Genomic DNA, 25,939 nt, shown 5'->3' on the forward strand with positions numbered 1-25,939 from the left:
ACCTCAAACACAGTCCTACATATGTGGCTCACTTGCTTTGCCAGTGGAGAAGAGTGAGGGTTTTAGTCATTCAAGGCTTCCCAGCCTCAGGACCATTCCAGGCTGCTTCTGATTCCTGCTGTCCCACACTGCTCTGCTAGGGAGGTCACCCAACCCCAAGGACAGGAGGCTTCACCTTCTTCTCCCTCTACCGAGAGGAATGGGCAAAACAGCATTAGCCTGTCGTGCGGGCTTCCCCAAGGTCATTCAGAGACTTCACCCATTCCCTTCCAGGCCAGGAGCATCTGGAGAATCTCCACGGTTCCCTTGCATAACGTACATGTCTCCTGGAGGTACTGTTCTTCACCTGCCTGTCCAGCTCCCCTTCACATTAGCCCTACCATTACTCCTCCCATCATGGCAGCATACAGTCATTCAGTAGCAACACCACCCAGTAGCTGGACGAGTGCTGCTTGGATAGTGACCTTGAAGAGGTACTGGGTAAGGTCTCATTGTTTTATTATAGTGAAAACTGGAGAACTTGCAACACGTCAGTAGAAGTGTAGGCAGAACCCAGTAATGTTAGTTCCAGAGACACGTTACACAGGGAAACCTGACAATGTTGCTCTGTGACTCTATAACTGAGGTTCTCACTTCATACGCAGCTTTTGGGTGATCGACAATCCCTTGTTAACTCTAAGGAAAAGCATGGAGCATTTCCTAGGCCTTGTTCTTAATCCCACGTGTACCCCACGGCATTTACCCACATAAGTTCTGACGATTCCCCTTGTGACTAGGAACTATTTTAGAAATTCCATGCAAAGGCAAAATTTCCGAAGCTGTTTCTGTGGTCCGCTGGTGTTCTCCCTAATGTGTATCGACAGTGAAGGAGTGTGAGGTTTCAGTGCTACTCACTGCTAAAGGTGCCCACAGTAGTTAAAACTTGGAGGAGGAACTGCTCACCAGTGATTTCAAAGGAGGGCTTTGGCTGCAAGGGACTTCGTTAAATATTAGTTTTTGTTCATGTCATTGGACTGCCTTGATTTTTTTTAAATTTTAAACAATTAAAAAAATATTACTTTCAAAAAGTTTTGTATTACTTTTCAGTTGTACTGAATCTTTATATCAAAGATATTGATAGCTTTGACAGCTGGCTAAGCAGTGGAGGGGGGAATGTGGCTGAGCCAGCTGTCAAAGTTCTCCAGCACTTTTATGGGTGGGGTTTTATCCTCGCACCACCTAGTGACCATGTTAGCACCATGAGAGGCCCTGATGATGTGCAAGGGGTTCATCACATGAGACTGAGTTTGGGACACACATCTGGTGAGTTCAAACTACCTCTGGTGATTGGTAACAAGTGCAAGTAATGCACTACTGACTGTCACTTGTTTAGGAAGGCAAAGTGTAGTTCCCTAACTCAGGAGCTCCTGTTCACCTCTGGTTAGAACTGCAATATCATTTAAGCAGAGAGATGAACTTACTGTTACCTGATAATCAGATGCAAAGTGGACAGGAAAGAGAAACAGTGTTCTTAAAATGGATTAACAGCCAGTGCAATCTTTTGGGAAATGTCTGAAAGGAATGGGCTGCACTGATCATTTTACCACTGGATATATTTCAATACTTTACACGTCTTTCCACTAGCTCTGAGAAACTTGTGACCACATTCTGATAATTATTCTCCCCACAATACCTTCATAGCATTTTGTAGCTGCTTACATGAGCCTGTACCTCTCAGAGGAATATTCTGCAGAATGCTTCAGAGCTTGTTGACAAAGGGAGAAAACGTTTTTCTCCAAGGTTACCTCTTAGTATCAGGTCACAACTTTCCTTTTTTTCTTAAATTATGTTGATCCCAAAAATATCTGTTAGTTCGGCACCAGGATGGACTGTTTTCCCTGGAGCGGAGGAGGCTAAGGGATGACCTTATAAGGGTTTATAAAATCATGAGCGGTATGGATGAGATGGATTGTCACAGGGTAGGGGAGCCCAAAACTAGAGGGCATAGGTTTAAGATCAGTGGGGAAAGATTTAAAAGGGACCTAAGGGGCAACTTTTTTCACACAGAGAGTGGTGGGTCTATGGAATGAGTTGCCAGAGGAAATGGTAAAGGCAGGTACAATTACAAAGTTTAAAGGACATTTGGACAGGTGCATGGATAGGAAAGGTTTAAAGGGATATCAGCCAAATGCAGACAAATGGGACTAACTCAGGAAGACACCTTGGTCGGCAATGACGAGTTGGGCTGAAGGGCTTGTTTCTGTGCTGTATTACTTCATGACTAATTCCTGCTACCTCTCATCCTTCCCATCAACAAGTCCTTCAGAATTGGATTTAGATTCAAGGGAAGACTGGCTGGCTATTCCCTTTTAGAGGATTTGGTTGCTTCCCAAAGGTGGCTTGGTTCTCTTGCCGACAAATGATCAAGGCAGCTTTCCTGTTCATCATTCTGCCGGTGACATTTCTCCTGCTCTCAGCTCCTGATGCAAAGGAATAAAAGAAAGTGAATCCCTCTCAGTTGTTTGCAGCAATGGTCCAGGGGTCATGAGTAATGGAGGTCAATGGGCTGCCATAAATCCTTGTGTAGACGGGCAGCAGGAGATTCAGAGTGGTGTTGCTGGGCATGTGAGTGAGAATACAGGGAGCTAGGTGGTAAAATGAGATTGATGGGATCACACTGAGTTGGCATGGACTCATTGGGGCAACTGGCCTCCTCCATAACTGAAAGATTCAGACATGGGCATCTCTCTCCCAGGTTCATGCAGCCAACATTGCTCTGGTTAATAAAACTTGGGCTTTTCTGACTTGGAACTTGCTCCTTCAAAGTAAAGGCGGAGTGAAGTAGAAGCTCTGAGACTTCTGCAGAATTATCCTTAAAGTTCACACATACACCGAGTTCTCATAGTCTCGGATCATGAGAGAATGTTGATTGTGTTGTGTGTGAGTTAATGAGGTATAGAACAGACCAGTTCACCACACAGACTGTGTACACCGGACCAGTTCACTACACATGAACCTTGGGAGGGAGATGACCGTGCCTGAATCTTGAATTTATGAAGGGGGCCAGTTTCCCCACTGAGTGTACACTGGATCACCCCACAGACTGTACACTGGATCAGTTCACAACACAGACTGTACACCAGACCAGATCACCATACAGACTGTATACACTGGACCAGATCACCACACAGACTGTGTACACTGAGCCAGATCACCACTAGATCAGTTCACCACACGGACTGTACACTGAATCAGTTCACCACATGGAGTGTACACTGGACCGGTTAATCACACAGACTGTGCATATTGGAGTAGTTCACCAAACGGACGGTGCACGGGATCAACTCATCAACACAGGCTGTGCACTGGACCAGTTCATCACCCAGGCTGTGTGCACTGGACCAGTTCATCACATAAACGGAACCAGTTCACTGGTCCTTCAGTGTCACTGGGTCTAAATCTTTGAACTCCCTCCCCACCAGAAGGCCTGCAGCGGTTCACAAAGCCGGCTCACCACCACCTTCACAAAGGCAGTCAGGGATGGGCAATAAATGCTGGCCTTTCCAGCAATGCCAACATCCGAGGGAAAAAAAATGAATGCATTAGAAAAATAAATTCCACCTTTTCCAGTGTCAGAATTGCCACCATGAAGGGGTTAATGAAGCCTCAGTGTACTGCCTGAGCAGGTTTTGTAGTGTGCCTAAGGCATGGTCTGTGGACCCAAATTAAGCACCCAAAGAGTTAAGCAGCCAGGCTTCAACGATATCTGGGGCTAGTTGCTTTAACTAACCTCCTTGCTGCATGAGGTACAGGGGAATTTGCTTTCTCCTCCACCCCCTCCCCCCCTTCACCACCACCACCCCCCCCTCCCCACACCACACACACACACACACAGCTGGCTTCAGCAGAATCGAAGCAGCAGGCCCTTGAAGCAGCTACTGGAGTGTGACGGGCAGACGGGCATGTGAGGTACCAGATGAGATATGAGTTTACCTTCCAGCTCCTACCACATTATATGCAGGAGCTGCTCTCTGTGAGCACTGGCAAAGGCAGGACTCTCAGGAGACCCTTCAAGATACACAGTCAAGGCCACTCCGAGAGCGCGGTAAAAAAACTGAGGACAGCTCAGGCAGCCCTGTTCATTTTATAGACATTACCCCCCACCTCCCCGCTCCTTCCCCCACCCCCCCCACGCTATCTCACTGCACTCATCTGCTCCCTCAGCTTAAGTCCAACCATTCACCTCAATAGAAATGGGTCTCCCCTCTTCCCACTGTCCTGAGTGAAAGGGGTTGTGTTTTCTGTGTACCAGGCCACCTGCTGACCCCTACAGGCCATGTTCAGACCACGTGCGAGACGCCTCAAAGTTGCTGCAATCAGTGAAGTGTTGCGCCCCATACTCTCTCGAATTGATTGAAGTTTCCCAAGAAGCAAGCCGCAGCTGTTTTTACAGGCTGTTCCTTTGTGATCGTCCATCTAAGTCTACAGGCTTTCAGCAAACTCAAGCACCTTCCTGAAGATTTCCTGGGAGACTAGCTTATATTCCATCTGAAAGTAACCACACTGGATCTGCACTGAACACTGTATGTATGCAGGGGTTGTTGGTACCCTGGGGAGTACACTGGACCCATTTAGCTTACAGGTTACACAGTTCAGATACAGACTGTGTACACTGGATCAGTTCAGTTACAGCTTGTGTACAGTGGATCAGTACGTCACACAGGCTGCATACACTGGACCAGTTCAGCACAAAGACTGCACACTGGATGAATTCACCACACAGGCTATGTATACTGAACCAGTTCATCACCCAGGCTTTACACTAGACCTGTGCACTATGAGTATATAGGTGGCACTCTTTATTTCATAGGGCGTGGGCTGCAGAAGCTGAACCCTTTCCTGTTAGAAATACTTACAATGGGGCAATTAACTGTTAAACATTTTGCACAACTAAGTGTTGACAAAGGATGCAAGTATTTCTCACAAAGACATTTCATGTATCAATAGTCAACTGTGTATCAATGATTATTCAAGATTTTCTTCTTCATCTTTCTGGATTTGGGCATTGCTGGAACCATAGAACCATAGAACAATACAGCACAATACAGGCCCTTTGGCCCACCATGTTGTGCCAACCTTCAAACCACTCCTAAGACTATCTAACTCCTTCCTCCCACATATCCCTCTGTCTTAAATTCCTCCATATGCTTCTCTAACAATCTCTTGAGCTTGACCAACGTATCAACCTCCACCACCATCCCAGGCAGCACATTCCATGCACCAACCACCCTCTGGGTGAAAAACCTCCCTCTGACGTCTCCCTTGAACTTCCCCCCATTACCTTAAAGTCATGCCCTCTTGTATTGAGCATTGGTGCCCTGGGAAAGAGGTGCTGGCTGTCTATCTATTCCTCTTAATATTTTGTATACCTCTATCGTGTACCCCCTCATCCTCCTTCTCTCCAATGAGTAAAGCCCTAGCTCCTTTAGTCTCTCCTCATAATCCATACTCTCTAATCCAGACAGCATCCTGGTAAATCTCCTCTGCACCCTCTCCAATGCCTCTACATCCTTCCTATAATGAGGTGACCAGAACTGGACACAGTACTCTAAGTGTGGCCTAACCAGAGTTTTGTTACTTCGCGGCTCTTAAACTCGATCCCACAACTTATGAAAGCTAACACCCCATAAGCTTTCTTAACTACCCTATCCATCTGTGCGGCAACTTTCAGTGACCTGTGGATATGAACCCCCAGATCCCTCTGCTCCTCCACACTGCCCAGAATCCTACCATTTACCTTGTATTCCACCTTGAAGTTTGTCCTTCCAAAGTGTACCACTTCACACTTCTCCAGATTGAACTCCATCTGCCACTTGTCAGCCCAGCTCCGCATCCTATCGCTATCCTTCTTTAAGCTTCGACAGCCCTCCACACTATCCACAACACCACCGATCTTTGTGTCATCTGCAAACTTGCTAACCCACCCTTCCACCCCCTCACCTAAGTCATTAATAAATATCACAAAAAGTAGAGGTCCCAGAACCGATCCTTGTGGGACACCACTAGTCACAACCCTCCAATCTGAATGCACTCCCTCCACCACAACCCTCTGCTTTCGACAGGCAAGCCAATTCTGAATCCACACGGCCAAGCCTCCCTGGATCCCATGCCCTCTGACCTTCTGAAGAAGCCTACCATGTGGAACCTTGTCAAACACCTTACTAAAATCCATGTAGACCACATCTACTGCACTACCCTCATCAATCTTCCTGGTCACCTCCTCAAAGAACCCTATCAGGCTTGTGAGGCAAGATTTTCCCTTAAGAAATCCATGCTGGCTGTCCCTAATCAGTCCATGATTCTCTAAATGATCATAGATCGTATCTCTTAGAATCCTTTCTAGCAGCTTACCCACCACAGACATAAGGCTCACTGGTCTGTAATTCCCTGGACTATCCCTACTACCTTTTTTGAATTAGGGGACAACATTTATTGCCCATCCCCAGTTGCCCTTGAGAAGATGGTGGTGAGCTGCCCCCTTGAACCACTGCCATCCTTCTGGTGAAGGTGCTCCAACAGTGCTGTTGGGGAGGAAGTCCAGGATTTAGGATCAGTGATGATGAAGGAAAATCAATATATTTCCAGTTCAGGATGCTGTGCATATTGGAGGGGAGCCTGCAGTTGGTGGTGTTCCTATACAGTGTGGAGAGGAGAGGAGCAGTGCGTGCAAGATGGCCGAATAATCTCACAGAACTAGAAACCTTTTGCAAGGAAGAATGGGTGAAAATCCCCCAAACAAGAATTGAAAGACCCTTAGCTGGCTACAGAAAGCGTTTACAAGCTGTGATACTTGCCAAAGGGGGTGTTACTAAGTACTGACCATTCAGGGTGCCCAAACTTTTGCTTCAGGCCCTTTTCCTTTTTTGTTATTTTGAAACTGTAAAAGATGGAAATAAAAAAGTAATCTTGCTTAAAATATTAAAGAAATATTTCATCTTTAACTTTAGGCCTTTTAGAAATCAGGTCATCTTTTACTCGCTTAGTTATTCACAGTAACAAAAATTTTGACCAGGGATGCCCAAACGTTTGCATGCCACTGTACACTTAATGTCCTTGTCCCTCGTGGTGGAAGCGGTCACAGGTTCAGAAGGTGCCTGGGCTGGTAACTGGAGTGGTTTCCACAGATAGTAACTATTGCAGCCACCATGTACTGGTGGTGGAGTCATATGGAGTAATACAGCATGGAAACAGGCCCTGCAGCCCAACTCGTCCATGCCGACCAAGGAGCCCAGCTAAGCTAGTCCCATTTGCCCACATTTGGCCCATATTCCTCTAAACCTCTCCTACCCACACACTTATCCAAATGTCTTTTAAATGTCATTATTGTACCTGCCTCAACTACTTTCTCTGGGAGCTTGTTCCAGATATGCACCACCCTCTGCGTGAAGAAGGTGCCCTTCAGGTCCCTTTTAAATCTTTCCCCTCTCACCTTAAACACGTCTTCTAGTTTTTGGTTCCCTTTCGCTGGGAAAATAACTGTGTGCATTCACCCTATATAGGAAGGTTGATGAGTTGCTTTATCCTGCATGATGGCAAACCTCTTGAAATTTATTGGTATCTCACTCATCCAAGCAAATGCAGAGTATTCCATCATGCTCCAGACTTGTGCCTTGTAGATGGTGAAAAGGCTTTGGGATATGGGATCCTAACAATTGAATATCAAGAGTAGGTGGTTAGACTCTCGCTTGTAGGAGATGATCACACCCTGGCACTTTTGTGGTATGAATCTTACTTGTCAATTTTCAGGCTGTGTCTGAATGTTGTCTAGGTCTTGTTGCATGCAGGCATGAACTGCTTCATTTGCTGAGTTGCGGGTGGCAATGAACATTGTGCAACCATCTCACCTCACCTTGTGATGGAAGCAAGGTCACTAATTGATAATTGGTTTATAAATGTCATATGTACCAGGTACAGTGAAAAACTGCCTGCCATCCAGACAGACCATTTCATCACATCATGCATTGAGGTAGTACAAGGGAAAACAAGAAAACAATAACAAAATGCAGAATGAAGTGTAACAGGTACAGAGAAAGTGCAGTGCAGACAGACAATAAGGTACAAGGGCCATAATGAGATAGATGTAAGGTCAAGGGTCCATCTTATCTACTAGGGTCCATCTTATCAATAGTCTTATAACAGCTGGTAGAAGCTGTCCTTGAGCCTGGTGGTACGTATTTTCAGGCTTTTGTATCTCCTGCCTGATGGGAAGGGGGAAGAAGAGAGAATGTCCGGGGTGGGTGGGGGTATTTGATTATGTTGGCTGTTTTACCGAAGCAGCGAGAAGTGTAGACAAAGTCCATGGAGGGGAAGCTGGTTTCTCTGATGTGCTGAGCTGTGTCCACAACTCTTGCAGTTTTAGGCAGGGCAGTTGCCATACCAAGCTGTAATGCATCCAGATAGGATGCTTTCTGGCGTGCATCTACATAAAAAGATGCACCATAGCAATCTTTCGTAGTATCAGAAATCTTTGCTGATAGGTAAAATTTTCCAAGTTTAGTGACATCCTCAAAAATCTCCTCTGCACCCTCTCCATTGCAATCACATCTTTCCTTTAAGGAATTGGCTAGAATTGTAAACAGTAAAACACATGAAGAAACTGGAGCATGCAGAGGAAACTCACGCAATCACAGGGAGAACATGCATACTCCACGCAGACAGGGGCCAAACTCAGGATCAAATCCAGGTCTGAGCTGGGAGGCAGTGGTTCCACTAGCTGTACCACTGTGGTGGCCACATCCCTATAAAATAGGAGTGAGTCATTCTAATCTTGAGGTTAGTAAAAACCATTGTACCACTGTCCCTGTATATCTTTCCTGTGAATGTTTGATATACTTCTGCATGGGGAGCATTTAGTGTGTGCTGTATCTGTCCTGTGAGTGCTTGCTAAACAGTGCAGAGATAGTTTTACCCTGCATCTAACCAGTGCTTTATTTGATGTTAATATTTGAGAGTGACATTGGATCCCGAATTAGAAAATGTTCCAATTTCCATCAATAACGCCTCTCGCCTTAACTACAAAAAAATTAGGAAAAAGGAACAATTTTGCTTACTGAGAGGTTGCTAACTGTATTTCATCCAGTCCATTGGGTTGCCTGCTTCACAAAGAAGCCTGGGGCTCTTCTGATGGAGTTCACATAACAACAGAACTCCACAATGGACCAGAAGTGCCCCATTGTCTGCATATGGAGCTAATTAGAATAAATGGTTAATACACACAATAAAGCAAATGCATTCAGATACATCCCGGGGGCACTCACTATGGAACTGAACCACAGCAATTGTAATGAAGTTTTGAAGTTATCAAAGAACTGGAATAAATAAGTTGAGTAGAGTTTCGGAAGTCAATTGATGAGCAAAAAGCAGTGTCTGTCAGCTGTGGTATTAATTATATCATTTTCCTTTTTTTCTCCAGTAATTTGGTGCAGGCATAGAGTGCCCCTAGAGAGCACTATTACTTACACTACCATAATGACAACACTGCTGTAATCACCGGTCCTATTAAGTCGCTGGAGAGCCTGCCAACTTTCATTTTGTTTGTCACACCTCAGCCAAACTAACCCCTTCACCCTTTCAGTCTCTAACAGAGACGGCGTCACATTTAGGCTCTGAAGACAATCAGTGAACTGGGTCCAAATTGTGCCTCATTTCAAAAGTGACATGTTCCCCTCATCCCTTGTGCTTCCTTTCAACCTTATTTGCATTAAAAATGTTCCCTAATTGTAGGAAAGAGTGGTAACTTGGTGTAGTTAATGCATCTGGGAGTGGGTCCCCTGCAACAAAATGAGGAATCTTAATTACAGTAATCTGATTATTAGTAACTGACTTCTAAAAGAATTTACAGAACCATATGCTGAATATGTTTGGGTACACTTGTCAGCTTCTTTGCAACTGTCAACATTTTTGCCTAACACTGTCTCCATATCCCTTCATCCTGTGCCTCTCTGTCTATGTTATCAAATTTCAAATAATAGCATGGTTTCTGCCTTAGATCTTGCTACGTAATTACATCCATGATTCCCTTTCTTTTCTTTTCCAACTTTTTTCCTCTTTTCCATGCTGACCTCATCCTGTCTGTGTAGAGTTTGTACGTTATCCCCAGGTGCTCCAGTTTGCTCCCACAACCCAAAGTAGGTTAATTGGCCACTGTAAAATGCCTCTAGGGAAGGTAGTTGGTAGGAGAATTTGGAGGCGGGGGGATGTAGGGGGAAAGGGTGGGTAGGTGATGGGGATGTGGGAGGATAATGGGGTTAATGTGGAAGGTTACTTGATGGTCAACAGGGAAGCAGTGGGTTGAAGAGCGGATGCCGTGACAGCAATAAACTGTAGAGAGTTGTGGACTCAGCTCAGCACATCATGGAAACCAGCCTCCCCTCCATGGACTCTTGACTACACTTCTCGCTGCCTTAGTAAACATAATCAAACCAACATAATCAAAGACCCCACCCACCCCACACATTCTCTCTTCTCCCTCCTCCCATCAGGCAGAAGGTACAAAAGCATGAAAGCACGTACCACCAGGCTCAAGGACTATTTCGATCCTGTTGTTATAAGACTACTGAATGGTCCCCTAGTACAATAAGACGGACTCTTGACCTCACAATCTACCTCGTCATGGCCTTGCACCTTATTGTCTATCTCCACTGCACTTTCTCTGTAACTGTAACACTTCATTCTGCATACTGTTACTGTTTTCCCTTGTACTACCTCAATGCACTGGTGTGATGAAATAATCTGTATGGATGGCATGCAGAACAGAGTTTTTCACTGTACCTCGGTGTATGTGTCAATAATAAACCAATTTACTAATTTACCTTTCCTGCTACACGACTCTTCCACATTTGTCTTCACTCCTGTTTTCCCCGCCCCTCCAGTTCCACTCCCACCTCCTTCCTCATCGATTAGGGCCCAATTTCATGGAGATTGGCAACCTTCTGGTATCTCATCCATCGAGTAAGCTATTAACTTGTGGAATCCCTTGCCGCTGGGCACAATCATCCAGTCTGCAGGCATTGGATTATGACCAGGAGCAGGATCCACAGCTGATTATGGCCGATGTGGACTGTGAGCACAAAAGCTAATTGTGCAAGGGATTGCAGCCCCTCTTTGAATATCTGAAGGGGCTGCCCCTCAAGTTCTGGTTGTACTTCAGCCACACCCTCCTGATCTTCAGTGCAGAAAGAGAGGGGAGGGGGTGAATCAGTCAGAGAACGTCCTTGTCAATCTGTTCCTGGGATTGGCCAAGGTGGCCATCCACAGGTCTGGCAGTGAGCTGAAGAGGGTGCTGACAATCTGACTGTCTGCCCCTCTTCCAAGGATGCATCAGTGACTGTGCATCCCCAGAGAGCGATCACATGCTGTCCACTAGCTCACTGAAAGACTACCAGGGCCAGTGGGCACCGCAGGGGCTAGAGTCCATCCTGGACAAGGAGGATCACATTTTAATTTCAATGCTGCAAATAAAGTTATTTTAAACAACAAAAAAAGAGAAAAAGCTATAAAAGAGACACACGAAGCAAGGACTGGATCTGAAGGCCTAAAAATGGCTAATGTTATATCCAGCTATCTTGGCCTTGACTGTCTTCAGACCAGGATTTAAATTTGATTTATCTGGTCTCATTGCTCAGTTCCAGTCGACAGCTGTCAGTCAGAAGATGATGCATTTTAAACTCCAGCAACACTTTTATAATTAAATCAACATTTCTCACTATCAACTGTACCCAGAAGCAATCCCCTCCCATTATGCACAAAAACAAGCGAGCACGCATATCCACGCACACTCAGTATGTGTGCTGTAATAAAACCCTAAGGTGTTGGCCATTTCAGTGACTAGACTGTACTGGGCTGTGTGACATTGAACTCTCCACTGTAGCAGATTGTCAGATGTTATTTCTCTCTTGCATAACAGGCAGCAAAACAAAGACCTGAAGATATTTGTGGATTTTGATGATCATCTGGAAGGAATTGAGACTTCATCATTTTACTGTTTTAGAAATAATTTAGATTAGAAAGTATTTCAGTTATGGTTTGCCTTCAGTTTTATTCACTGGCCTTTGCTCTTGTTTACTCAAATGTTTAGATAGACGGAGAGCCAGTTCTGAGTGTCAGGACGTCACACCATCTTATTACAGTTGTTCACACCAGCTAATTACCTCGGATCTTCCTCAAGCATGTCCAGTTTGGAGGAGAAATATTTTGCTGGCAGTTCATTAGTTATAAGAATGATTTTTTTAACTATCAACTCATAAATCATTTCTCTCAGTGCTGACTGGTCAAGACTATTACTCACATTGGGCAGCACAGTCCTAGAACTAATAGAGGTGCTACCTCAGCTCCAGTGACCTGGGTTCAATCCCAACCTCCGGTGCTGCCTGTGTGGAGTTTGCACGTTCTCCCTGTGACCACATGGGTCTCCTTCCCCTTTCCAAGGACATGTGAATTGGTAGGTCAAATGGCCACTGTAAATTTGCCCATATGTGTGGGTAGGTGGTAGAATCTGGGGGGTGGAGTTGAGGGGAATGTGGGGGAGAAAGGGTTGCATGGAAAATTAATGTAGGAAGGGAATTGCTCTGTGAGCTGACATTGACTTGATGGTCCAAAATAGCCACCTTCTATGGTGTAAGGAAATATTGATGTGTTAATGGCTCCTGCTTTTATTGATCTTCAGTTATTTTGTAGATAAAGATTATTCCAGTGATCATTGTAATCCAGATCTCTATTGACCATGGAAATCCATTTAACGAAACTTCTACTGACCACATGCTGATACCCCCTGACTTGTGAAACGTGGCCATGTCAGTGAATAGTTCCATGAATTCTTGAATGTAGAAGCAGGTAATGCTAAAAGCAAATATCTTTTCCAGAGACACTTAACATTGTGATGTGTGCATCATAATGTTTCCAGGACAAGTAAAATGCTGGGAACTGTGTCTTGGTTTTGCTGAGGTTAATGTAGTAACTGATGGCAAAGTGTACCATGGATACAAAGCATGTTACCTTACCAATGGGAGGCACATTGCTGCAGCCTTACTGGCAAATTTATGGGGAGCCCAGGAGGCATGCATGAAGCCATGGTACAGGAAACCCTGTCATACTGTGGTGAAATTTAGACTCAACATCTATCCCTGGGAAACCTGGAAGTGTTATCCAGTCAATAACTACCGAGAGTCATACAGTATCTTCCAAGTCTGATATATGGCAGAGAACATGCACAGAGCAATCTCCCTCAAACAGCTGTGAGATAATGGCTAGATGTTCTGCCTTACTTATATTTATTAAGGGATAAATATTGTCTGAATCAGATACTGTATTCCAAGCTCTGTCAGGCAAAGAGAGTCAAGGATGTGCTCAAAGCTCCCTTGAAAAAAAACATTCCCACTAACGCCTGAGAATCCCTGGTCCATGACACTCAAAATGGAGAAGGAGCATTGGGGTTGGTATTGAGCACCTCGAGTCCATGCAGTTTGAGCAGAGAGTGGACCTGCATAACTGGTGCAAGGAGCGCACTACCTCACAACCTCCTGCCCCATCAGTGGAAGAATCTGTGGTTCCCATATTGGCTTCATCAGCCACCTCAGAACTTTCAAAACCAGAGCAGAAGCAAGTCATCCTTGATCCCAAGGCATTGCCTTAAACACAAGCAGAAGCAAAAGTATTGTCCAGGACACCAGATGGAACTCCCTGGCTCTTCCTCAAAATAATTTCACGGGGCCCTAAACATCCACCCGAGAGGGAAAGCAAGAGTTTGGTTTTACATTTCATTGCAAATATTGGACCATGGACAATGCATTGCTTCCTCAGTCTGCATTGGAGTATCCCCACTTTGATTTCAGATCGTTTCACGTGTACAGTGAGTAAATCACCTCCTGACACACCAAAGCCTTTCCACCACCTGCAGGACACAAGTCAGGAGCATGATAGAATAATCTCCGCTTGCCTGGATGAGTGCAGTTCCAACAACTTTAAAGAAAGTCAACACCATCCAGGTGAGAGCAACCTGCTTGATTGGTACCCTATCAACATCCCCTAAATATTCAATCCCTCACTACTGATTGCACTGTAATTACTTGCCCAGGCTACTCAAGCAGCACCTCCCAAACCCACAACCTCCATCACCAAGAAGGCAAGGGCAGCAGAAGAATCATGGGGGGAGCACCTCCACCAGCTGGCTCCCTTCCATGATGCACACCTTTCCTGACTTGGAAATATTTCATCAGTCCTTCACTGTTGCTGGATCCAAATCCTGGAACTCCCTACCCGACATACTATTGGAACACTAGAAGGTTCAAGAACAACACACAAGATACTGGAGGAACTCAGTGGGTCAGGCAGCGTCTGGGCAGGGAAATGGACAGTCGACGTTTCGGGTCAAGACCCTTCATCAGGACTGGAAAGAAAGAGGGGAGACAGGAAGTATAAAAAGGTGGGGGGGGGGGGTGGAGCAAGAGCTAGTGGGTGATAGGTGGATCCAGGTGAGGGAGGGGGAGAGTGGGAGTGATGTAAGAAGATTCAAGAAAACAGCTCACCACCACCTTCTCAAGGGTAAGAAGGGATGGGCAAGAAATGCTGGTCTTGTTGACAATGCCTGCATCCCAAAAAAGGAATATGAAAAAAACTCCACGTTGGTATTAAGGTAAAAACAACTGTGTTCTTATGGGCAGAGGCAGACCTCATTGTAAGGAATAGTAAGTCCACTCAAAATAGAATCTATTACTAATAACAATTCTATTTACACTGACTTCATGGAATCGTGGATTTATACAGTTAGGGAGATTGGTGCCTAACTCTGTAAAACAGCCATCATTCATTTGATATGTAGCAAAGATTCCAGCTCTGCTTGTGTGACCGGAATGGATTGAAATCACATTAATCTCACAGAAAAATAACCGTTACATGTTAAAAGTTGTAACCTGATTGTTTCAAAGTCTGGATTTTAATTACTGGAGGTTGAATTACAAGGGACAGGACTCTTAAGTAAAGACTTAAGCACGTCAGGTACCTCGTTGTGGCCTTGCACCTTATTGTCTGCCTGCATTGTACTTTCTCTGTAACTTAAACACTTTATTTTGCATTGTTATTGTTTTCCCTTGTACTGCCTCAGTGCACTGACGTGATGAAATGATCTGTAGAGGTGGCATGCAAAACAATGTTTTTCACTGTATCTTGGTACATGTGACAATAATAAACCGATTTACCAATTTAATTTATCTCCAAAGATCACCAGCTGTTGAAAACTCTGATCAACATCAACTGAAGACCTCCTTATCCTATTCACTCCCTTGGCCCCAATAACATGATAAAACGTCCCATGGCTTTCCAAAGGGGCAGAATGGGACAAAATCTGATGCCAAGCTACCAATGGTGACTTCAAGAGAGATGCCAACAAGAATGGGGGGGTTTGAACAAATGGCAAGGAAAGTGAAAGCGGTGCAGGTGGAGAATCAGAATCAGGATCAGTTTTAAGAATCAGAATCAGGATCAGGTTTATTATCACTGACGTACTGTATGTCATGAAATTTATTGTTTTGGGGCAGCAATACAGTGCAAGACATAAAAATTACTATATGTTACCAAAAATAAATAAATTAATAGTGCAAAAGAGGAATAACGAGGTGGAGTTTATGGGTTCATGGACCATTCAGAAATCTGATGGCGGAGGGGAAGAAGCTGTTCCGAAAACATTGAGTGTGGGTCTTGCGGCTCCTGTACCTCTTCCCCAATAGTAGTAATGAGAATTCCTCACCTTAGGCACATTTTCCAGAGGTTAAGCAATGAAAATTAGTGATGTACAAGAGTTGTTGAAGTACATAGGACCTGAAGGATCATTGGGCTGGGGAAACAGGGGTGCAGGGCAGTGAAAATAGAGGGAGATTCAAGCATTTTAAAATCGAGGTGTTGCTGAAACAGCCATCAACATAGATTGATGAGCACTGAGTGAACGGGTTAGGACAGAGGCAACACACCTGTGGGAGTTTCTGGAGCATGCCAAGGTCACAAGCCTGGAATGGCTTCTCCAATTTTCCCACACCTTGGTTTGCTCTCCTGTGGGGAGTGACATTGGCAGTGAGTGCTTACATTCAGCATCACAGTGTGTGCCTGTCCATTCCCATCCTTTTCAAACAACCCCAATCCCACGCCTGCCCCACCGCCCTTGGATTGCATCGCTCAGGTTGTTAAGAGAACAGAACATTTCAAGGCTGAAATTTTTGTTTTTAAAACGCCAGTCAGCTGGACTGTGGCATTTGCTTTACAAGCCACATAGCAACAGTGCGTATCAACAGCTTAAATATTCCACCGGCTGAATAATTACAAGGTCCACTCGAGAGACTCTTACAAATTCCCCATTACGCAGGAGAGTAATGAAGGAATAGATGAGGGGGGGAGGGTGGACTTCAGTTTGCCATGACTGTCTTCAGAAAGCCTGGTAACCAGGCAATCAGTGTGCAATGTGGAGAATCTGCTTGTGCTGGGGGAATTATGAGCACAAGCAGACTCGAGACGTGGGCCTGTGGGAATGTTAATAAAACAATTGCCCCTGCTGCCTGTCACAGACTCCCTGTAAACAGTTGCATATGAGGGGGACAGTAGAGTGGCATTAGGAGGACAACCAGTTGCCAGATTTTATTCTCTATTTTCTCTTATTTTTCATTTCTATTAGGATACAGAATCTGGGTAGGGTTGTTAGCTCAGCGGGAACTAGGCCACTGAAAGAAGAGTTGTGCAAGTCGTCCTGCCTGACTTTATATCTCAAGGAACTCAAGGGGCTAAAATGACCACATTTGTTTCCAGTGGGGAGGTCAGCAACCCAAGGGAATTAAGGAAAGTCAAGGGAAACCTGGCCCTCAACAAGATCGACGCCAGTTATGTGGGATTCTTGCCTCCACTCTAGCCTTCCTCTGGAATCACCTCGTTTTGCTTTTCCTTCCATGCTCTTCTTTCACTCCTTGAGCTCCTCGATATCACCAACAGATCGCAGTTTGAAATTGTCTAAATTGTAGCTCAATTCATCCATTAGCACACACAGTCTTCGGCATCCACTGACTTGCTACTTGTGGACTTGCCAGGTTGACCCAGGCCCCAACTTGAACATTTTCTAACAAATATCTCTATGTACATTGAAGAAGCAAGCATTGATTTACTGATAGGGTGATCAGTTTACAGACCATTTGTTAAAAGTAGCTCCTGGCAGAGCATTGTTCCAAAAGATCTTTACATGCCTGCACCTTGTGATTTCAAAATCCATCACTGCTTGTATCAACAGAAGTAGTTTGTTTCCCAACAAATATTTTAATGTGTTTATTAATGTATGTTAAGCTATTGGAACATCATAAACATAATTCTCTTTAATTTGGGGGTAAACTGGAATGAGCTGCCAGAGCAAGTGGTAGAGGCGTGTACAATTACAATGTTTAAAAGATATTTGGGCAGGTTCATGGATAGAAAATCTTTAGAGGGTTATGGGCCAAATGCAGGCAAGTGGGACTAGCTCAGGTAGGCAACTTGGTTGGCATGAACAAGCTGGGCTGAAGGGCCTGTTTCTGTGATGTATAACTCTACCACTCTAAAGGAGACGGTGTTAATGGTATTGTGTTTTTTGTTATCAGTGGGATGTCCATGCCCCTGTTTCTCGTGGACAATATAGAATTAGTGTAATTCTTTCAGAAATTTCATGACTATGGTTTTGTTGCTTTTCCATGCGAGCTATGGATTCTTCATAATTATGGTTTTGGTCAAAGTTTTTGCATAATCAACTGCATTAGCTGTCAACGTCTGTTTGACTGTCATCAATGTCAACAGATGTTTACAGGAGCTGAATTTGGTGCCAACAAACATCTGTCGGACCACTCTGAGCAGGGTCTGGGGACCTTACGGTGTAACGGATCAAGCTTCCAGGATCACCCAGCAGCATACCCAGTCAGGGGAGTGGCACAGTGGCGCAGCTGGTAGAGCTTGTTCGATCCTGACCCCTAGTGTTATTGGTGTGGAATTTGCATGCTCTCCTTGCAACTGCTTGGGTTTCCTCCAGGTGTTCCAGTTTCCTTCACATTGCGAAGATGTGCAGGTTGTTAGGTTAATTGGCCACAGAAAATTGCACTTTTTGGTGGAATTTGTTGTGGAGTTGATGGGAACATGCGGATAGTAAAATTGGATTAGTGTAGGGCTAGTGGTTGGCACAGACCTAGTGGAGTGGAGGGCTTGTTTCTCTGCTGTACATCTCTGACTCTCTGCCATGGGCTCCTTGACCTGCCGCTTCCCTGTGCTTTGAATCGAAGATACAATTGTGAATACGGTGAAGTCTTGGTGGAATCACATAATGTTCCCCTTTCTTGGTCTCCTCCTTCACGCAGAAATATTCCTTCAGTTCTCCTACAAAACTGGTCTTTCAGTCTGAGTTGATCCTTCCTTGCAACAGATGAACTGGATTGTTGTTCAAGGTTTTTCCACTCTTTTCACAGCTCCTTCCATTGCTGGACCCTTCCAGTTTAACAGAGGGACATTATTCAAAAGCCCTCAACGGACCTGCACCTCAACAGCAGATGTACCAAAGACCAATAGGCCAGTCTGCTGAGGCTATGGTAGAGGAATGCTGGCTACCAGAAGTATCTGGGCTGTGAGATCCTGCAACCAGTAGATAAGATCAAAGCTGCAGTCTCACAATAGTCAGTTGACAGATAAACTTCTTTTTCTTCTCAGGCAGTTCCTCGAGATTGACGGTAGCTTGCTTCACTCCAGTTTTGTGGGTTCTGAGTTGGCTGATGAGGCCAATGTGGGAACCACAGACTCTTCTACCATGAGGCAAGACGTGGGTGATGAGGTGGATGGGTTGGAAGTTTGCTCCGTCTGCTGCTTATGCAGGGCTTCTGTGCCAAAGCATAGCATCAAGGGTGAAAGGGGAAAGGTTTAGGGGGAACATTAGAGGGAACTTCTTCACTCAAAGAGTGGTGGGAGTGTGGAATGGGCTGACATCTGATGTGGTAAATGCGGGCTCGCTCTTAACTTTTAAGAGTAAATTGGATAGATACATGGACGGGAGAGGTCTGAAGGGGTATGGGCTGGGGGCAGGTAAATGAAACTAGCAGAATAATGTTTCGGCACAAACCAGAAGGACCAAATGACCTGTTTTCTGTGCTGTAGTTTTCTATGGTTCTATGGTTCTCAATACCATCCTAAATGCTCCTTCTCCACTTTGAGCAGTCATCAGCTAGGGATTCCCAGTTGTCAGTGGGGGCATTGCATTTGGACATGGAGGCTTTGAGTGCATCCTTGAGTTATTTTGTTTGTCCCACTTGCAATCTGTTTAGCTAAACAACTGCGAGAACATCCCCAATCTCAATGATGTTGGAGCCTGGCACGTTAGGCTGAAGGGCAAGGCTGAAATATCTGAGGCCACCTTTAGTCAGAAAGGTGGCTTCCCCTCAGTGTTCATGATTTTTGAGGCTAATGTCACTTGATATTTGATGCCTCATACCATAAGATCATAAGATATAGGAGCAGAATTAGGACATTCGGCCCATCAAGTCTGCTTCATGATTGAATGGCTGTTTTTTTCTCAACCCCATTCTCCCATCTTCTCCCCGTGACCTTTAACCAATCAAGAATCTATCAATCTCTGCCTTAAATACACCCAATGACTTTGCCTCCACAGCCCTCTGTGGCAACAAGTTCCACAGACTCACCACCCTCCAGTTGAAGAAATTCCTCCCCATCCCAGTTCTAAAGGGACATCCCTTTTATTCTGAGGCTGTGCCCTCAGATCCTACACTCTCCTACTAATGGAAACATCCGCTCCACGTCCACTCTATCCAGGCCTTTCCATTTCCGGTAGGTTTCAATGAGATCCCCCCTCATCCTTCTGTATGAGCAACTGATTCAATACCTTTCAGCTTGGACTTCTGTCCGATAGATTTCTGTCCCAGTATTAGCGACTTGTCAGTTCCACAACCCTACAGAAATGAAATGTTTTGCACACTTCATTCTTGTAAGAAAAGTTTTACAATTTCTAACCTGGTATGTTTTATCCCCATGCTTTTCAATTATGGAATCACAATTTTATTTAAATAATTATCTGCCCCATTCTGTTCTCTTATAAAAGGTAGTTTTTGATCTTCAAGGTGATGGTCAGTCACATTGATACAATAGCAACACAATGATATTTTACATAAGCATAGAACCTCAGTCCCATTCCTGTATGTGGCTGCAATGTGGTTTTGGCTCTGCTATCTACAGATTCTCATGGCAAAGCTCCCAAACAAATGGCTGTCAAGATTCTGCTTCAGGAGCCCAGAGAGTTGGGTAGCTGCCTTCAACAGCCTGTCAGTCTCCTGGGAGGGGAATGTTTCTATTTGCATTTTCTGGGCTACTGGAGCTGAGCTTTGAAACAGGGAGGACCTGAAATCACAGATGGAGGCCGAGATGTGGCGTGATTCCCTTCATCTTTATCTGACAGCTCGGCTTTTGAGTGCAACAATTTATTATGCAAGGTTCCTCCAATCTTCACAGTGGACAGTGTAAATGAGTAGAAGAGTGTGAATTTCACACGTTGCAGTACCTGACTTCCAGAATCAGCCCTGTGTTTTGTCTCATAAGTTGTTCATTCAAGAATACATCACATAGTTTTTTATAGTTTGATAATCCATCGACTGCAGCTTTCTAACCTGAAAGAAGATGCATTATAATCCTCAGACATACTGTAGGTTTAAACTTCTAATTCCATGTCCTGAGCCTTACTCCACTGAAGTTATAGTCCAAGATATACAAGGACAGGTACGGTAGTGTAGCGGTTAGTGACCCAGGTTCAATTCCGGCCTCTGCCTGTAAGGAGTTTGTACGTTCTCGCCATGTCTGTATGGGTCCTCCAGGTGCTACGGTTTCCTCCCACATTCCAAAAGGTATATGGGTTAGGAAGTTGTGGGCATGTTATGTTGGTGCTGGAAGTGTGGCAACACTTGCGGGCTGCCCCCAGAACACTCTGTGCAAAAAAGATGCATTTCACTGTGTGTTTCGATGTACATGTGACTAATAAAGATATTATATCTTATCTTATCATCACAATCTATGTCCATTGTCCATTTTTTGTCATACTTAGTCAGCACAGTGGTGCAGCTAGTGGAACTGCTGCCTCACGGCACCAGTGACCCTGGTTCATTCCTGACCTGTCTGTGTGGAGATCGCACATTCTCCCTGTGACTGTCTGTGTTTTCTCCGGGTGTTCTGGTTTCCTCTCACATCCGAAGGACATGCGGATTGGTAGGTTAATTGGTCGTGTTAAATTGCCCCTAGTGTGTAGATGAGTGGTAGAATCTGGGGATGTGGGGAGAATAAAATGGAATTATAAAAATTATAAAAGCAAAAAAAAATGTTATTAAAGAGTGCAGAAAATATTTACAAGGATGTTGCCAGGACTTGAGGGCCTGAGTTATAGGGAGAGATTGGACAGGCTAGGACTTTATTCCTTGGAGCATAGGAGACTGAGAGATGATCTTATAGAAGTGTATAAGATTATGAGGGGCATAGATAGGGTGAATGCACTCAGTCTTTTTCCCAGAGTTGGGGAATCAAGACCTAGAGGCCATGGGTTTAAGGTGAGAGGAGAAAAATTTAATAGGAACTTGAAGGGCAACTTATTTGGGTGGTATCCATGTGAAATGAACTGCCAGAGAAAGTGGTTGAGGCAGGTACAATAACAACTTTTAAAAGACGGATTGGAAAAGTTTAGAGGGATATAGGCCAAAAGCTGGCAAATGGACCTAGCTTGGATGGAGCATTTTGGTCAGCATGGGCCAGTTGGGCTGAAGGGCCTGTTTCTGTGTTGCATAACTCTATGACTCTATGACCCTGCCAGATTATATCCCAGATAATTATAGTGAACTTGAACCCCATTTCCTCACTCCCAAGCACACCTGCACTCATTTGGTCTCTGAACCAAGCTCTGGAAACATTTGCGGTTTGAACATGACACCAACGGGCTGTCCAATTCACCAACTGTTCCCCTCTGTCCTTTTTCTCTTTTCTCTCTTGATCCACCTGGCCCCCATCACCATATCTTTTCCCCTCTCCCACCCTCTCCATCTGGCCATCACCCTCACACAACTCCCACTGGTTCCCCTCCCCACCTCCCTCCTGTATTCCCTGCTCCACCTTCCTCTCCTCTCAGATTCCAACATCTTCAGCCTTTCAGCTCCCAGCTTATGACACCATTCTCACTCCCCCCCACCTCATCTGCCTATCACCCCCCTCACCTGGATCCACCTAACACCTGCCAGCTCATTTTCCAACCCTTCCCTGCACCTTTTTACACTGTCTATCTCCCCTCTATCTTTCAGTCCAGATGAAGGGTCTCAACCCGAAATGTCAACAGTCCATTTCCCTCCACAGATGCTGCCTGACCTGCTGAGTTCTTCCAACAGTTTGTGCGTTGCTCCAGATTCCAGCATCTGCAGTCTCTTGTGTATCTAGTAATAACTAGGATGTGGCAGGTTTAGGGATGAGCTGCTTAGGATGACTATAGAATTTGAGAGGAGAATTAAAAGAGAAACTATTTCCTTTGGTGTAGAGCCCAGAGAAAAGGACATAGCCTCAAACTGAGCAAAAGAAAGCTGCAGCATCTGTAGAAAGAGAAACAGAGTTCATGTTTCAGGTCAAAAACTTTCATCAGACCTTTCATCTTCAACCTGAAGCATTAACTCTATTTCTCTCTGCACAGATGCTGCCTGACCCCTTGAGTATTTCCAACAATTACTGTTTATGATTCAGATATCCAGCATCTGAAGGTTTTTGGTTTTCATTTATGAAGGGGAAAAGACCCCAGAAGCAAGTTGGCAGAAACACTCAGAGGTTCTTTAATGTCCCTGAAGGAAAAGGTGTGCACAATATAGTGAAGTGTTGGTGTCCACTGCCCCCACCCCAAGCTTCTTTCCAATCATTTATCTTTGCCTTTAGTAAGTGAGGCTCGAGACTGAACATTATGTTCAGTACCTTCTCATCTTCCATATGTCGCTTCTTCCACTTCTATCTCCAGCCTGGAGCATTTGCCATCGTAAATGTGAGAACATTGAAGAACTGAAGAGCCTTGTGTATGGGAGGGGAGAAGAGAGTGGCGGTTACCACTCCATCTCCATAGACAGCCAGAATCCTTCTCCTGGGGTAGAAATATCAAATACTAGAGGACACCACATTAAAATGAGAGGGGGAAATTTAAGGGGGATGTGCGGGCTGAGTTTCTTTTTACACAGAGTGGTAGGTGCCTGGAACAGGCTGCCATGGGTGGTGGTGGAGGCAGATATGATGGTGGCATCGGAGGCTTTTAGATAAGCACATGAATATGCGGGGAATGGAGGGATATGGGTCATGTTCAGGCAGAAGTGATTAGTTTAATTCGGCATTATGCTCAGCACAGACCTTGTGGGCCGAAGGGCCTGTTCCTGTGCTGTACTGTTCTCTGTTCCATGTTACAGGCTGCACATGCTATTAAATGTCTAAAAAGAGCAATGTCTACATAACCTCCTGTGTCAGATGCCAATCTTTTGTACACAGATGATGAGAAAGAAACTCATGCACAGATGCAAATGCTATTTTAATTTGCACTTCAGCTCAACGGAAGCTGAAAATTGCACATCTCGTGTTGTTGAAGCTTTTGTCAGCAGCCAACTTGGCACCAGTGGGCTGCTCAAGAGGGGATATTTCTGGAGGGATGCCAATCAGGCCAATCTGCAAACTACTAGAACAATCACGAAAGCACCTGATTGAATGCAAAACCTTGCTGCAATGTTTTTAAACATCACTTGTTTCAATGCACTTTGTACCTTCAAAAGCAACTCCTTCTGCAGCCATGCGAAGTGATCAGAATAACAGGGAGGCTCACTTGTGTCTGACAGGGGATGATGTACTTGGAGGAGAGACGGCTGGTTCATCGAGACCTGGCGGCAAGAAATGTGCTGGTGAAGTCACCGAATCACATAAAGATCACTGACTTTGGCTTGGCAAGACTGCTGGATGTGGATGAGAAAGAATACAACGCAGATGGCGGAAAGGTTGGTGAACCTGTTCACTAGTCACGTCATATGTACAGGCAGAGGCAAGCCATTCACTACTTGTTAGTGTTTTGGTTCCATATGATCATCCTCCCTTTGCATTTCACCTCCCCCTTTCCATAAGTTTATTTTGATGCATATATTTAACTGACTTTCCCCTAACACTGTCATTTCAAGTTAAACCTATTGCTTCTGCCCTTGGTAGCAAGTTCCACATTCCCACCACTCTTTAGGTAAGGAATTCTGCATTGGATTATACTTCCGTCTCCTGATTTTGGATTCCCGATTGGTGGAGATATTTTCTCTGCATCTACCCGATCAGCTCACCCCTCAGCCTTAGCTTTTCGAGAGAAAAGAGCTCCAGGCTGTTCCACCTTTCCTGACACCCAAAGCCTTTCAGTTCTGACATCATCCATTAAGTGTCACTTGCACCTTTGCCACTGCCTCGATACCCTATCCATGCATGTGCCACTGTACCACACTGTTAAACAGGAGCTTCATCGATCATGAGCAACTCCTTTGCATGTTTGCTATCGAACAGTGATCATCACCTGTCATTGGTTCTGGTAATGTGTCCCTCAAATGATGAAAGGCCTTTGATTGCAGGAGATAATAGCCCTCCCAAAGGAATGTGTTAATGTTTCACATTCATATCCACAGAAGAAGGCCATTCAGTTCATTGACTCTATGCTATTTCTCAAAACAATCCCATTTTATATGTATATGTAAAAGGTATAATGTATATATGTTATTCATATAAATATTTCAATGCTTGGGCATGATTTATCTCTAATTAGGCACATATTATATCATCTGCAAAGTCTTCTCTCAGTGGAATTGTAGTAAGTCATTGCACTTATTCTGTTGCATTGAAGTGCAGGTTTATTTAAGCATTCTTCCTCAGTTAGTTATCTCAAAGTGAATCCTTCCCACAGCCCACAGTGTGAGACATGATTAAGAACCAGTCTAAACCTCCAAACTTGACACTGTGGGGAGATACCGTTTGCTCAGAGTATGCCAGGCTTTTCTCAACTTCCAATGGAAATGTACAAAGCAACTGCTTCACTGTTTCACTAGACTTGAAGGACTCTCCTCTACTTTTATAACAATATGGGTGACACGGGGGGTGCAGCTGGTAGAGCTGCTGCCTCACAGCTCAGTATCTTGGATTTAATCCTGACTTCTGGTGCTGTCCGTGTTGACTTGCACATTCTCTCTATGACCGCATAGGTTTCCCCAGGCGCTCTGGTTTAGAACCATGCAGTTATACAACACGGAAACAGGCCATCCAGTCCACCAGTAGGGACCCATCCACAATTAATTCCCATCTTCCAGCATTTGGTCCATAACCTTCTATGCCTAGGCAATTGGAGTCATGGAGTAATACAACATGGAAACAGGCCCTTTGGCTCAACTCGTCCATGCTGACTATGATGCCCACCAAGTGAGTCCCATTTGCCCAACTTTGGCCCACATCCCTCTAAACCCTCCTATCTATGTACTTATCTGAACGTCTTCTGAATGTTGTTATTGTAGTGCTAATTCACCTACACACCTACTGCAATTTATAGTGGCCAATTCAAGTGCTTGTCTGGACACTTTTTAAATTCTGTCAGCAACTCTGCTTCCACCACTCCCTCAGGCCGTGTATTCCAGGTACTCGCCCTGCTCTGGGTGAAAGAGGTCCCCCTCAGCTCCTGCATCCCAAATAAGTGCAGGTTGGTAGGTTATTTGGCCTCAATAAGTTGCACCAGGTGTAGGTGAATGATAGAATCTGGGGGGAGTTCATGGGAAAGTGGGGAGAAAAATATGGGGTTAGTTTTGAGTCACAGAGTCATGCAGAGCAGAAACAGGATCTTCGGCTCAACTGGTCC

The 25,939-nt window shown here is 44.9% G+C and overlaps 1 protein-coding gene across 7 annotated transcripts in view; it reads left to right on the forward strand.

The window, feature by feature from the left end:
• Positions 1–25,939, forward strand: part of LOC127573531 (receptor tyrosine-protein kinase erbB-4-like) — an 843,473-nt gene that overhangs the window by 721,358 nt on the left and 96,176 nt on the right. For all 7 annotated transcript variants that reach the window (XM_052021850.1, XM_052021859.1, XM_052021885.1 and 4 more), the window contains one exon: positions 23,910–24,065. In XM_052021850.1, coding sequence (XP_051877810.1) covers positions 23,910–24,065 — 156 coding nt within the window. The remainder of the gene's footprint in view (positions 1–23,909; positions 24,066–25,939) is intronic.

This window comes from Pristis pectinata, chromosome 1 (assembly GCF_009764475.1).
Source record: "Pristis pectinata isolate sPriPec2 chromosome 1, sPriPec2.1.pri, whole genome shotgun sequence".
In the NCBI taxonomy this organism is placed as follows: domain Eukaryota; kingdom Metazoa; phylum Chordata; class Chondrichthyes; order Rhinopristiformes; family Pristidae; genus Pristis; species Pristis pectinata.